The 13,392-nt window shown below is 33.4% G+C and overlaps 1 protein-coding gene across 22 annotated transcripts; it reads right to left on the bottom strand.

The window, feature by feature from the left end:
- Positions 1-2,417: 2,417 nt before the first annotated feature.
- On the bottom strand, positions 2,418-11,261 carry LOC108205129 (protein S40-7-like). 22 transcript variants are annotated; one of them, XM_064085976.1, is made up of 8 exons: positions 11,106-11,261; positions 9,381-10,772; positions 9,158-9,265; positions 8,908-9,027; positions 8,573-8,678; positions 7,900-7,987; positions 6,531-6,642; positions 2,418-6,446 (listed from the first exon to the last, which is right to left on the bottom strand). In XM_064085976.1, exon 8 carries the CDS (start codon positions 3,165-3,167, stop codon positions 2,670-2,672), a length of 498 nt encoding a protein of 165 aa, XP_063942046.1. In that variant the 5' UTR covers positions 3,168-6,446; positions 6,531-6,642; positions 7,900-7,987; positions 8,573-8,678; positions 8,908-9,027; positions 9,158-9,265; positions 9,381-10,772; positions 11,106-11,261; the 3' UTR covers positions 2,418-2,669. The 22 variants fall into 22 exon arrangements, with proteins under 22 accessions (XP_063942046.1, XP_063942044.1, XP_063942038.1 ...); XM_064085974.1 differs by having other exon boundaries at positions 7,900-9,027; positions 9,381-9,588; positions 9,689-9,771; positions 9,858-10,772; XM_064085968.1 differs by having other exon boundaries at positions 2,418-3,188; positions 3,640-6,446; positions 7,900-9,027.
- Positions 11,262-13,392: the final 2,131 nt, after the last annotated feature.

Raw genomic sequence — 13,392 nt, 5'->3', positions numbered from 1 at the left:
GTGTCGAGCAGTGAAAAAGAAACGTATACAATTGACTGGGACAGAGGGAGTAGGTTTTATAACAAGAATTTTGGATTTACGGCTACAAAATGTATTTTCATGATGACTAATACAGTTATTTTTATAATAAGTATTAGTCATCATGAAAATACGGCTATTATTCTTTTTGTAGCTGGCAAATTTTGCTTTTTTTTATAGAAATTTTTTGCACCGTCTTAGTGTATAAATCGGAGTAAAGAAACTTAACTAGCAGACATGTTCACGTCTTCTTACATGTATCCTAAATTTTGATCCAATTTTTTCACAAATGATGTTTCAAACAAATTACTGATTTTAGATATCAGTGGGAGTGAAAGTAATATACATTTATAATCAAGATTTGAAAAAAAAAAGATTGAGAATAATTTTGTATACTAACTCTTTTTTTTCAAAGTTTTCGATCATACACATTTTCATTAATTTAACCCAATTGAGATGAACATATATTCTAATACCTTTTTGGGTGAACAAAAGTCACAATCAAGGATAAATTCACCGATCCCATGCTCCGTGGAGAAACAACAAAAGATACTCCGGCCTAAATTTGATCGAAAAAAGCGTGTGTTTTCTGCTCCCAGTACCAATAATATATGCTCCGCGGAGAAACAACAAAAAGTACTTCCAAATTGACTTCAGATTTATAAACAGCTATGTCGTGTGGAGCTATTCCTATAAGTCGGCTTATGCAAGGTTGGGCTTTGGCCCTGGATTTTTATTTTATTTTAGATTAGCCCAACGTTGCAGATAGAGCAAGTTCTATCAAGATCCTTCAAAAGTTATGCAAAGTTGCAAACTACTTTAATTTAGCGCATGAAACATCGAATTTATTATTATTTTTTTTTTTTTGAAAAAAATCGAATTTATTATTATTTTAAAAGCTTTTGATTTATAATTACATTTAATATTCTCAATGTGTTAGAGTTTGTATTTTTGAGTTGGGGTAAATATTAGAATTTATATTTTTATAAGATCAATTTTGGATCAAACTGACTTAAATCTATATTTATATTTATTTATTTTTATTTGTCATTTATATTTTGTAACCGAATAAATTGGATTCGGATTGATTTCAAATATTCGGAACTAATCTCACTTAATCCAAATTTAATAAAACTAAATAAATATAAATATGGACGATCCTATAAAGAAACCGATCCATCGCTTTCAGCATGTAGTTGCGGACCAAAAGTAGGACAAAGAGAGAGACAGATACATTTCAGTATTTCACCTCACTGAGGTCAGGTTTACAGGGCTTACTCTATATGAATTATTATCTTATTGACGAAGATAATCTGTTCGTCACACAAAAACAAAGGGAAACGCTTGACTAAAAGGTGAGTTGACATATTTAAAATAAAAAAATTTAACCAACAACTCGAAAAACTCAACTCCAACCATTTGTCTATGAATTTAGCAACCTCTTAGAGCATCTTCAACCCTCCCAAGCCCTTAGCTAAAAATCTAGGTGGCTTTTCAAAATTAAATTTTATAACCAATGTTCACAAAAAATTAACTCCAACCACAACAAGCACTTGTGTATAATTATAGCCATCCTCCTATGGATGGTTATATTTGTCGATCCGCTAAAGATCTGTAGTGAATTCCACGTCATGTTCCGCACTTTATTTTCCTCCTTCCCGCTGATTACATATTATTTATTACCATGTTAAACTAATATATTCTATTTATAACAATCTAAATATTAATAACATATTATTTTTAAACTATAGCTAATCAATATAGCCAATATCATTGAAGCACAATATCTTACATGTTCAACAAATTTTACATAATATCCAATTTAGGCAATGATTATAGCCAACCCCATTAGAGATGCTCTTAATTAGGAAAATAAAGAGGAAACATAAAACTAGATCAGAAATGTATGGTTTCCAGCGACGTGTGAATTTTTATAAAAGATCTGAAAGTGATTTTAACCATACAACTATATTTTGTAATGGAAATTTTTAATTCATAACATTAACCTCACGCTAAGTACGTATATAAGATTTCCGAATCAAAAAACTAAATAAACAACTTAAAATAATACTCTAATTACTGAAAATCAGTCCGGTGTAAATGAAAAAATATTGTGATAATAAGTCAATAGTTTTATATCTTATTTGTTTACCATGCACCAAGGCCACAAAAAGCATGATAGCTCCTCACATTTCTACCATCCAAAAATATTGAATTCACGGATGCGGGTTATACCTACTCGACGTTCATTTTTTTATTCAAAACTTTTGTCCGAGCTGTGTTCATCGTGTTTGTCATCTAAGATAGTCAAAAAATGAACGTCGAATGAGAATGAGGATAGTCGTTTATGTGAATTCAATATTTTGGATGTTAGAAATGTGAGGTTCCCCAAACATGATAGTAGATTTATACTAAGTTTGAGCAATTAGTAGCAGAGGTCACTTGAGAAATCCATAACAAAAAACCCATGTCAGATTAAAAATTTGGGCATCACACCATCAACTAAGTTTTACTATAGCTATCTATGCTCTTAGAATGCCCAAAGTAACTGAGAGAGAACCTCTACCATATCAAGATGTAAAAAAAAAACTAGAACAAAGAGGGGTGCCCAACTGCCCATGACCATTAGCTTTGGCTGGTGAAAATGATGATCATTTTTCAAGAAAGCCAGTTTGTGACAAAATTGCATTTCTCAGATTGCAAAGATCTCTCCCTTTCAAAGTCCTTCCAACTCCTTCACACATGGAATGTGAAGCAATTCTTGTCCTTTCCATCTTCTTTGCTATGTATTCATGAGGAGGTATCATCTCTCCATCTTCTTCTTCATCATCATCATCATTCTCACCATCATACTCATTTCCATTCTTCATTGCATCTTTACCACCATAGTGACCTGGTATTTTCATTGGGGCTGAGTATTGCTGACCAGCTAGATTATCACCTTCATTTACCACATTTTTAGCCTTTGGAATCATCATTTTGGGTGTAGAAGGCAAAGGTGAGTGCCATGCAGTTGATAAACAAGAAGTAGAAGAAGAAGAAATCAAAGATTTCTTTTTCTTAAAGCTGAAAGCTCCTTTCCTTTGCTTCCCCTTTGAAGCTACACTCCACATTTCCTCTTCTTGAAACTCATTTTTTTCATCTGCCATTGTTGATGCCTAGCTCAAGTACTAAAAAATATAAGATGTGAACTTTTGAATGTCAACACTTCTAAAGAAGAAAAAAGGAAACCAACTGATCCCCAGCTTCAACAAGTAGAGCCTATATATAAGTACAGTAAATAGTTTTTTTTTTCCCTTTTTGGCTTAAAATAAATACAGTAATAACTTAATAACTGCTTAACTTATTTACCTTGGGGACGGGAGGTTTGTCACGCATTCTAAGAGTTCCATAAAGTGTAACTTCATAAATTATATTATTTTTTTATTTTGAATAAAAATTTAATGTTTAAATATTCATAAAAAATGGAAAATTTTAAATTAAGTTATGAAACTATATTTTACATACACCTTAAAAAATGTCAAACAATAAAAAACATTGTAAAGAAATGAGAGCAAACAGAGGGAGAAGCAAAACACGAGATCTTTAAGATAGTAAAATAAAGGTCAAGGGAAAAGTTACCACACTGTAAACAGTCCAGTTTGAGTAGTAACCTTGCCAGAAAACCTGTCACAATCTTTCAGTAACACCAAAACTAGTTTCCAGCAGCTTCAGGGCAGAAATAGACAACAACCATAACAGAGAGAGTTTTAAATTATATAAAAAGAGGACATGACAATTGACAAGGGTGTTCGACTTTCTGAGACAGAACTACAGAAGAGTGAATTTTCAAAACTGATTATATAAACCAAAGAGAGAAAATACCAAACAAGGGAAATAGATTTTAATGAGGGTTCTTAAGTGTCTGCTACAGAGTTGCTTTGCTGTTTGTGTGTTGTGAAAGGGGTGACAAACAGATTATATGGAAAAAAAACAGGAAAACTCAGAAAACCAAGCTCTAAGACTTCAATTTGTTGCTAGATATAGAGGATGGTTTTTGCATATCAATGATAGATAGAAAAGAAATCTTGAATTATATACTATTGATATATGCGTTATATTAAAAGAAACGGTTATAGGGTCCCAATTTTCGCCCACGTTTTTTGCGCCATTGATAAAGGATAAACAGCCAAAATTTGCAATTGTAACGTAAAAATTAACATTACACGACAAAAGGTAGCGGAAAAATTGTCTTAAACGACAAATAAAGCAGAAGACGACATATGAGGGGGTTTGTTACTTTAAAAAAGTAACGGAAGTTAAACGAGTGAGTAACGGGTGGTACAATTAGTAACGGAAGTTAAACTAGCAACGGGCGGTAAGCTCATTCTCAACTGTTTCTAAATATTTTACCATAAGTAGAAGTAAAAAATCTGACTTGTTGATTCCAGCTTTGATCATCCAACCTCGCCTGTTAGTTGACAGGTTTCCATATCGATCAATCTTATCATCTTTACACACATTTATGCATATGTAAGTAAGTTTTGAATGGTAATCAGGCTGAGACCTCAGAGTACCAGAGTAAGTAGTACTATGACAAAAGCTGGTTTCTGACCGGGAAAGGTGGAGATGAACCATTGGTCAGAACAATCTATCTTATTTCACAATCCTTATCCAACTCTGAAGTTTTTTTTTGACCCAAATGGGAAAAAAGAGAGAAAATGAAAGCACATACACAAGCAATGAGGTAGTTTATTATTGAAATATATTATTTCATTATCAATTTTGACTAATCTCTTAAAAAATCCTAGATTAATTTCCCGATTAATTCTTGAAAAATATTTTACCGATTACATTCTGATTAAACTAAATTTTTCTCGATTTATTCAAAAAATATCCAATAAATCTTGAATTCGAAGGTCAACCGATTAATTCGGGAATCCAATAAATCCTGAATTAGAAGGTCAACCAATTAGTTTTGATTCCCGATTTCTACGATCATAAGTTGTTCCAGTGAAATTTGATAAGCATCTAATGCTACAGTGTTGTACAAGGTGAGTTTAACAACTTTACAAATGACATGAAAATAAGTGAAGGGTAAAATGTGATATAAATTGTGAATTAATTGCTATGCTTCTTATTCTTATCTACTCCTACAGTTGTACAGTATACCAGTGATCATCACATTCTTTAATGCCTTGATGGGATTATTTGAGCTGCAGTTGTAGTGTAGAATATCACTGCACCTCAATATGCATGTAAATGCTACTGTACATACTATATACATAGATGAACGTACAAACAGTGCAGAGTTATTAATCGGCATGGGACTATAAGAGTGATAGGGTAAGGCCTCTGTACATGTAGAATTAGTAATGCATGTATGTAAGACTAATATTTTTGTGGGAAGGTCCTAGTTAATAGTAAGGTGAAGAAGAGTCTTCTCAACTTAAATTAACTAATCAAGTGCCTTTACATGGATGTTGACACCTCAATGTTTGTATGGCCCAATTTTCATTTTTACTGCTTTTCTGAAAGTATTTAGATAGGAGTATAATACTCCCTTCATCTCAATTTATACGAGCTTCTTTGACTAGCACAGTTTTTAAAAAAATAAGTGTTTAACTTAATCTTAACCGCATAAATATGTAGATGTAATAAACTTGATAGATGCTAAAAATGAAAGGTCCATTCTTTTGGTACATTCAAAAAGGAAAATGATTCACATAAAATGGGACAGAAGGAGTATAACACTTGCATATCAGTAAAGGGTTGAAACACATCATTTGGTGTGCTTGTATTCAAGTTTCACCCATATCAATGAAAACTTTCTTTTTCTCAATGGTTTCCACCTATGTTCCCCACCCCCTAACAAGTAACAAAAATATATTTACTGCTGTAATAGCAGATCTCTGTTGTAGTAAAATGAACTGTGATCTGATTAATATTTTGTTTCACTGTAATTTTATTATTCCAAATCTCCTGTTTCTGTTCATTGTTCCTGCAATGAATATTACATAGTATCTAATACCACAGAGAGTCTGGAACCCAAAATGCAAATCAGATTCAGATTTTTTGGTTAAAATCAATTTCTAAGTAAATTAACTCTTAACATTCTATAGTTCTTTTTTCTTTCCTTAATCTTAATCTTTGAGGTTACAGATGGGTAGGGTCTTTAAATTTTGATCCTCAGGTTGTCCATCAAAAAAAATATGGTCCCCAAATCCCACCAATTAACACCCAACTTCCACCACACAAGCTCATCTCTCAAAAATTGTGACTTGCACTATTATTATTGTTGGTCACCTCAATGCCATTCACGATAAAGCAAATTTCATCAATATCAGTCACAAGAGAAGCCTACTAGTGTAGCTGTGTCTGTAGAAGAGCCAGAGATGACAATGAATAGCTTCTTATAAAAACAGCTTCCTTGTGAAATGCTTGCAGATCTAAATAAACAAACATAAGATGTTGTTGGTCATCAGAGAAAAAGTGGTGCCCATGATTGCAGAAAACCTAAATAAAAAGCTTACATGGGTAAATTTTTGGGCCACAGTCATGCTCATTTTCCTGAAAGAGGGGATCTCTGCATGCACTTGCAAACAATAAAAGCAATAAAAGCTCTGTTATCCAAAAACAACACACCTACATCAATGCCCTATCCATAAGGGACTGTTTCGTTCAAGGGAACCCGGTTAAGAAGAATCGTAATCTTATTCTCGCGTATTAACTTTTGGTAAAATTAAAACCTTATTACTATCAACCAAGTAACTCATTCATTCATTATCAACCAATAGGATTTTAAAACACATTATCATTCTCATTGCTATAAAAGACCAGAAAAACATTTAAAAGAAATTAACTTAAGCTTTAAGAATCGACTGTTTTTTACCTATTAAAATCATAGTCAGTACTCAGTACTGTTGATCAACTCCCTTAAAATTCAATCCATTTGTTCAATATCTCGTGTATATGTTCTCTCTTCATTTAGGTCAAGGTAAACGTGACAGTAGATAGTAGATACTTATCTAACAAGAACAGGCTAGAGCATAAAACCAATTATCAAGCTTATGAAGGAGTTTTAGTGGTGGCTGGTGAAGTGAAAATGCAGCTAAATACTCTGTTGAAACACTTTAAAGCTCTTAAATTAAAATCTGGTTTTGTGCACCATAGTACTTCCTTTTGGGCCGGTAAGCTATTACAGCTTATGTCATCCCTACTCTTCATTTTATCTCGAGTATCCGTGTCCGACACTCGAACAAGAATATGGACACTAAGAGCATCTGCAATGTGATGAAAACCTTTCAAAGACGGTATAGTCTAATAGTATCAACTACGTCTACCTAAAATTAATTTTTGTTAGGAAGGCAGATTGTGCATCAACACTGTAAATTAAGGTACAAATCGGCAATTAATGAAAGAAAAATAAGATACTTCTTTGGTAAGAATGCTTTATGCATATACACAATCTGGCAGTGTTACTAATACTGTGAGAGCCAATTAAGATATAAACTGATCAATTACCATTGCTGGATATAAGGAAGGGTAGTTCTATTTCTTTTAGCCTAGGTGTTAAACATGGAAGTTGGTCCTTCACAAGTGATCGTATGTAACCATCTTTTAGTGGTTTCTTATTACTAGAAAACAAAAATCATAGAATGAGTGATGAAAGCGCTGACAGGTGACGTAGCTCCATGTAACATAAAAAATCTAGGACTAAAGCTTCTAGCGATGTAAAACCTTTAAAAGATAGCTACATCAATCGCTTGTCAAATCTATTAAACATATATTCAGGAAATACCAAAAAGCAAATTTTAAATATTAGGATCCAAAATAAACTTGGAAACAGCATCAAATTCACCACTCTAAACAGAAAAACAAACATATGTGATAGCCATGTACCTCCAGGTTACGAAACAATCTCTCACTGCGGAGAATCCAGCAGGTTCACAAAGTTTGAACTCCAAAGGGGGCAGTACAAAATATGCTCCTGCATACAACGAATAGTGTACAAGAACTTCACTGCATTAGCTGTAGGCAGAAAATTACGAATCTACGAAGTGAAATACCATAAATCCTACATGAAAATATCAAGTGAGAGAGAGGCTTGTCCCTAGATTGGACACAGGAATGCACAGTCGTTATGGAAAGAATGCAAATGACTCCCTATCATCAGTGTGGGGATTTAGAGCAATTCAGCATTGCTCTAATGTGTAAAATGCATCATGGTAAGTGCCTTGTCATTAACAAGTAGTATGTATCAGTTACATGCCTCAACGAATGCCTCAACGAACGCCTTGACAGATTATGCACTCATAGATAATAATAGCTTGTCATTTTTATTTGCTAATTAGTAATATATCAATTTGGATTGAAGGGATACAAATGGTTGCCTTGAAGACCTTGGCAGGACAAGGTGGAAACAGATAATCTAACATCATATATAGACAAAATAACATGCAGGGGCGAGAAGTTACATGGCTTACAAGCAACACTGCAGGAATTTGCTATGAAGTAAAAAACAATGCTTGCACTGTTCAAATTTTCCAACTTATAATAGTCAGTAAGATCTAACATGATGAAGGATTGATGAGTATTCTGTTGGCCGCGGTCCAGTGTAGGATAGATGGAATGTTATATTAGGTAGGTTCCTTTCTGATAAATCAAGCAGATCATAGTTCCTACAGAGGAAGATCAGTGCTCTTCAGACCAAGTTTTTGCTGCAAGGCTTCCTTAGCAATCAGATACCTTTTTACCTCCAAAAACATGTTCAGATGAATAACATAACTTATAAAAAAAACCAATTATTACCAATATTACCAGCATAACAACGTATACTTATTGGGATTAGTAAATTATTGTGTGTGTGTAGAATAAATGAAAAAAAAAAAAAGATTCAATAAAATAAACCTCATATTTCTATCATGTAAATGATAGCTCCCAGAACATGGTATCAACTTGTAAAGATGAGGATTAACAGCAGAATTTCCGGCAACCTCTTGTAAGTGAGAGAATTACCTGCAGGGTAAACTGGATTATGGAGTTCTATAAATTAAATTTGTACTATCATTTGTAGTAAGTTAACTAATGACTGCTGCTTCTTAGGCTGCAGAGGGGTATTAATTCAAAATTAACAATTACCAGAATTTCGAACTTTTACCTAGAGTGCCCCCTTCCTTGATTTCAGTTTCACGTCAGCAATAAATCAATAATGCATAACATCAGTATATGACAAGTCACCATCCTTTCTGTCGGAGCTGTCAAAGCCCTGCAACAACAAATACATCCTTTAGATTATTATTGCCTTCATGTATTCATATCTCTTTAGCATCAATAAGTGGGATGAAGCCCCTGTCATTGCACAATTTCACTATGTCTTTTACCTTTGAACTCTTTCAGCTATTTGACTCCTTGCAACATTTTGATTCTCCTTTCGCGGTTCCCTCTTGCACGTACTCTGTCCGCTTCACGTGCCACCTTCTCTGCTTCTATTCGTCTCTGTTCTTTCCCATGCCTTCACTTTCTAGCTTGCTCGAATTCCCTGTTTCTCCTCACTAAATAAGTCCTCAAATTCAAGCATATCAATTCCACCTTATATAAATACAATAATAATTTGTCATGGTTGTGGAAGACATCTTTCCAATTAAAAAGGACAAAAATACATCATATAAACTTTGTTAAGAACATGAACCTGGCAAGACAAATGATCCCAATTGAGATGAGTTCCGTTGAAATTTCACCTCCGCGGGATATAGCTGAACACATTGTTCTTGACTTCTTGCCAATAAATGCGCTGATGTTTATGAGATCTGATTCCGTGTCTAATGTAACTAAAAACGCTTCAATTGATTGAGTTTTACCTCTGTGGGATATAGCTGAACACATTGTTCTCTTATATGAAGAGAACAATTCCTTTTCACGGCACTTAAATAAATTATCATCACTATTGGGGAAGTCGTTTCTGCCATACCATTTGTCTCAAACATCTACTTAAATTCAAGGCCTGCTCTATCAAACACCTGAACGGACTCATCACTCTTTGCTATGGTTCCTATAAATGATAACTCGCTTCTCACCTCATCAAGTGAATTGATCCTTCTATTTTTGTTGATTTGGCCAGACAAGCAACATGAGATGATTTTTTCACCTTTCCCAAATATCATCAATATGAGAACCTTCGCCTCAGCGTTAAGCTTAGCCTCAAAAACTCTCTCATTCATTGTCTTCTCAAAAATTGTGTTTGTCTACTTGTTAAAACCTGAGGTTCTCGACCAAATCCCTTTGAGGTGGAGCCTTCAGCCTGGCAGTTAGAAGCTCTTCTGGTTCTCGAAAAAAATATATTTTTCAGAACTAAAAATCCCAAGTTCCAATTGCAGTTCACGTAGAATCTATATACAACTCTAGCTGCCTGATTTACTTCAAGAAACAAGGACTACAAATCTGCAATTTGGCATTGCATAATAAAAATGTTAACATCTTACTATTCCCACTTAGAGTCTGTACCAATTCAATGTTGGGTCGCGCAACACCCTTTTAACTCAGCATTAATATGATATTGTCCACTTTCAACCGTGGTCAAGCCCGCACAGATTTATTTTCGGGCTCCTCCCAAAAAACGTCATAATAATATATAAATCTTCTTCATCTTTCCGACGACTGGGGTTGAACCTACTCAACATTCAACACTATCGTAGAGGTAAAACCTGCCTTAGTTATCCTGCTCAATTTTATTCCCCATGGTACTAGTTCTAATTTTTCACTCTATTAGCCCAGCCCTGATAATATAATGATGAAAGAGGAGATTAATAATAATAATATTCCTGTATGCACATAAATCGTTGAATTAAAATTAATCGTTTGTACGTACGTCATTCAGAAGAAAAAGGATTGAGACAAAATTATCAAAGATAAACGATAATTCCCAGTCTAATGTTTATGCTTCTCTTGTGGAAGGTCAAAGTACTCAAATCTTGATTAACAGAAATTCTATATATGTTCGTTTATCGGAGATGGTAGCATTAAAATTGAAATAAAATGCGAGATGTTTCTGTGTAAGTCAAACAATTCCCATAACAGTTTTTGGAGAACGAAATTACTTGCCTACTTACCTATATCACGGGAGGAAAAATGAAGACGAAATCTGCGTTTCTGAGGGTGGGCAAGAAGCCCTCGGGGGATCAGAATTATAAGACCTCCCAAATTATTCAGCAGAGAAACTAAAATGTTAAAGATGATTTAATAGGAGTATAAAAATGATAAATATGTATACCTTTACATAATTCTTAATAAATAACGTGGTAAAAGAAAAAGTTAAATAGCAGGGGATCGTTCAATTAGGTAATTGCAGGTGGTGAATTAAATTTTTAAGGAAAAATAATAATAAATACCTCCTATAAAAATGAATATTGGTTTTAAAATGGGCTGCCAGTAGTTCGATCCAGATTTATTTTGGAATTGAGGAATGATTTAATTAAGTTTGTGAAATAAAACTGTACACAATAAAAAAAACAGACTTTTTTAAAGTAAAGATTTTACTTAAAAAATCATCAATATCAATATACTTATATAAAGGAGAAGCGAGGGGCGCCACCTTATATAAAGGAGAAGCGAGGGGCGTGTAGATGGCGCCTCTCACATCGTTCCGTTCTATTTTTCTAAAGGAGAAGCGAGGGGCGTGGAGGTGGCGCCTCTCACATCGCTTCGTTCTATTTTTCTAATTTTTTGGAATTTTTGAATGAAAAATAACAAAAATTAGAATTACCTTTTTTGGTTTTGAATATATTAGAAGCACGTTTTAGAATCCGGTTTTATTTCAAATTATTTATGGAATATAGTAACTTGAAAGTTTTAATCTGATTTTGTTTCAGATTATTTAATTATGGGAAAGAGTCACACACAAGTCTCTCTGAATCTATAAATACCCCTGTAGATTGTACAGTTTTGAATCATCTAAACACAACCTCCTCTCTCTCGATGCCACAACCCTACCTCTCTCTCGTGATAGTTCTCTTACTCGATTTCTAACTCGGTGGTGCCATTTTTCTGCAACGATAAGGGAATGTTGTTTATACAGTATTAAAGCAAGTAAAGGTAGTTATAGACCGCTATATTGGAGTCGACAAATCCAAATACAGGAAAAGAATATAGTCTTGACATGATATTGATGGATGATATCAAATTATCAATAAATTAACTATCAGTGATGTATGTTTGTTGATTATTCTTTTACAATATATGTTTTGTTCATAGGACATGTTTGTTTTTGTTAATTTTTATATGATTTACTTTGTATAGAGGAAACAATTATTCATGTATTATCTGTTTGCTCCATTCAAGCAACTTTAAACTGAAGAATGTTTATACATGTATTAAAAAATAAAGGTTGTTACAAGTAAGAGTAGTTATAGACCGCTATCTCACGGATTTAAGTTAAATGTTTTTGTGCACAATCAATTCAAAAGAATTGGAGGAAGGTGACAATGTAAGAACATGATTACTTTTAAAAAAAACACAAATAAAATTAAGATTCGTCGTGCTTTAAATTGTTAATTACGTGTTTAAATTTATTTTCATTTTTTCACCATGAATTATAGTCCAATTTTGCAATTTTATATATTAGTATTAGTATTACATTAAGATTTTTATAATATAAAATTTATTTTATCCTACAAATATTAATTTTGAAACATTAATATACTTTTTATAGACAGCCACAAAATTATTTTATTCTATAAATATTAATTAATATTGAATCGTTAATATAAATTTTTATCTCTCAACTAGTTAATTACTAGAGATGAGAAGAAACTCAAAATGCTCGCAATTTATTCACATTTTCTCGAGACAGTGTGATTTTCTTGAAGCAGGTTAGCTCCTCCTCTGTTCCACAGTAGGAGCTAGTAACCTGCTCTCTCGGCGCTGGGAGGGCTAACAAGATCATATTTTATTCGAAAGTCATGTTAAGTCATTAATTTTTTCAAAATTTCGAGATGTTAGAAGAAGGGTTTGCTGGAATCATATTGTTGGTCTTCCAAAACGTCGAGATGTTAGGAGAAGGACTTGCTGGAATCATATTGTTGGTCTTCCAAAAACTCGATATGCTAGGAGAAGGGCTTGCTGGAATCATATTGTATTGTAATGATTACACATTAAAGTTCACAAACTCAGAAACTATCAACTTTGTCGATAGATTCTTCAAAGTATTAGACATGAATTGTCTTTGATTCATAGGACTTCTCTCCAAATTTTGAGCACTTACATGTAAGCGATTAAGCGATTTGCATTACATATACAACAATTTTAAGAATTATAATCCGTTGTCAGAGCTAGCAGACATTAGCAAATGCAGGAAGTGTAGGTGAATTAAATACGATCTTCAAGATCAAACGCGACAAG

Source organism: Daucus carota, chromosome 1 (genome assembly GCF_001625215.2).
Source record: "Daucus carota subsp. sativus chromosome 1, DH1 v3.0, whole genome shotgun sequence".
Lineage (NCBI taxonomy): Eukaryota > Viridiplantae > Streptophyta > Magnoliopsida > Apiales > Apiaceae > Daucus > Daucus carota.
Note: the sequence above shows the minus strand (reverse complement) of the source record. Positions and strands in the feature narration are given on the sequence as shown.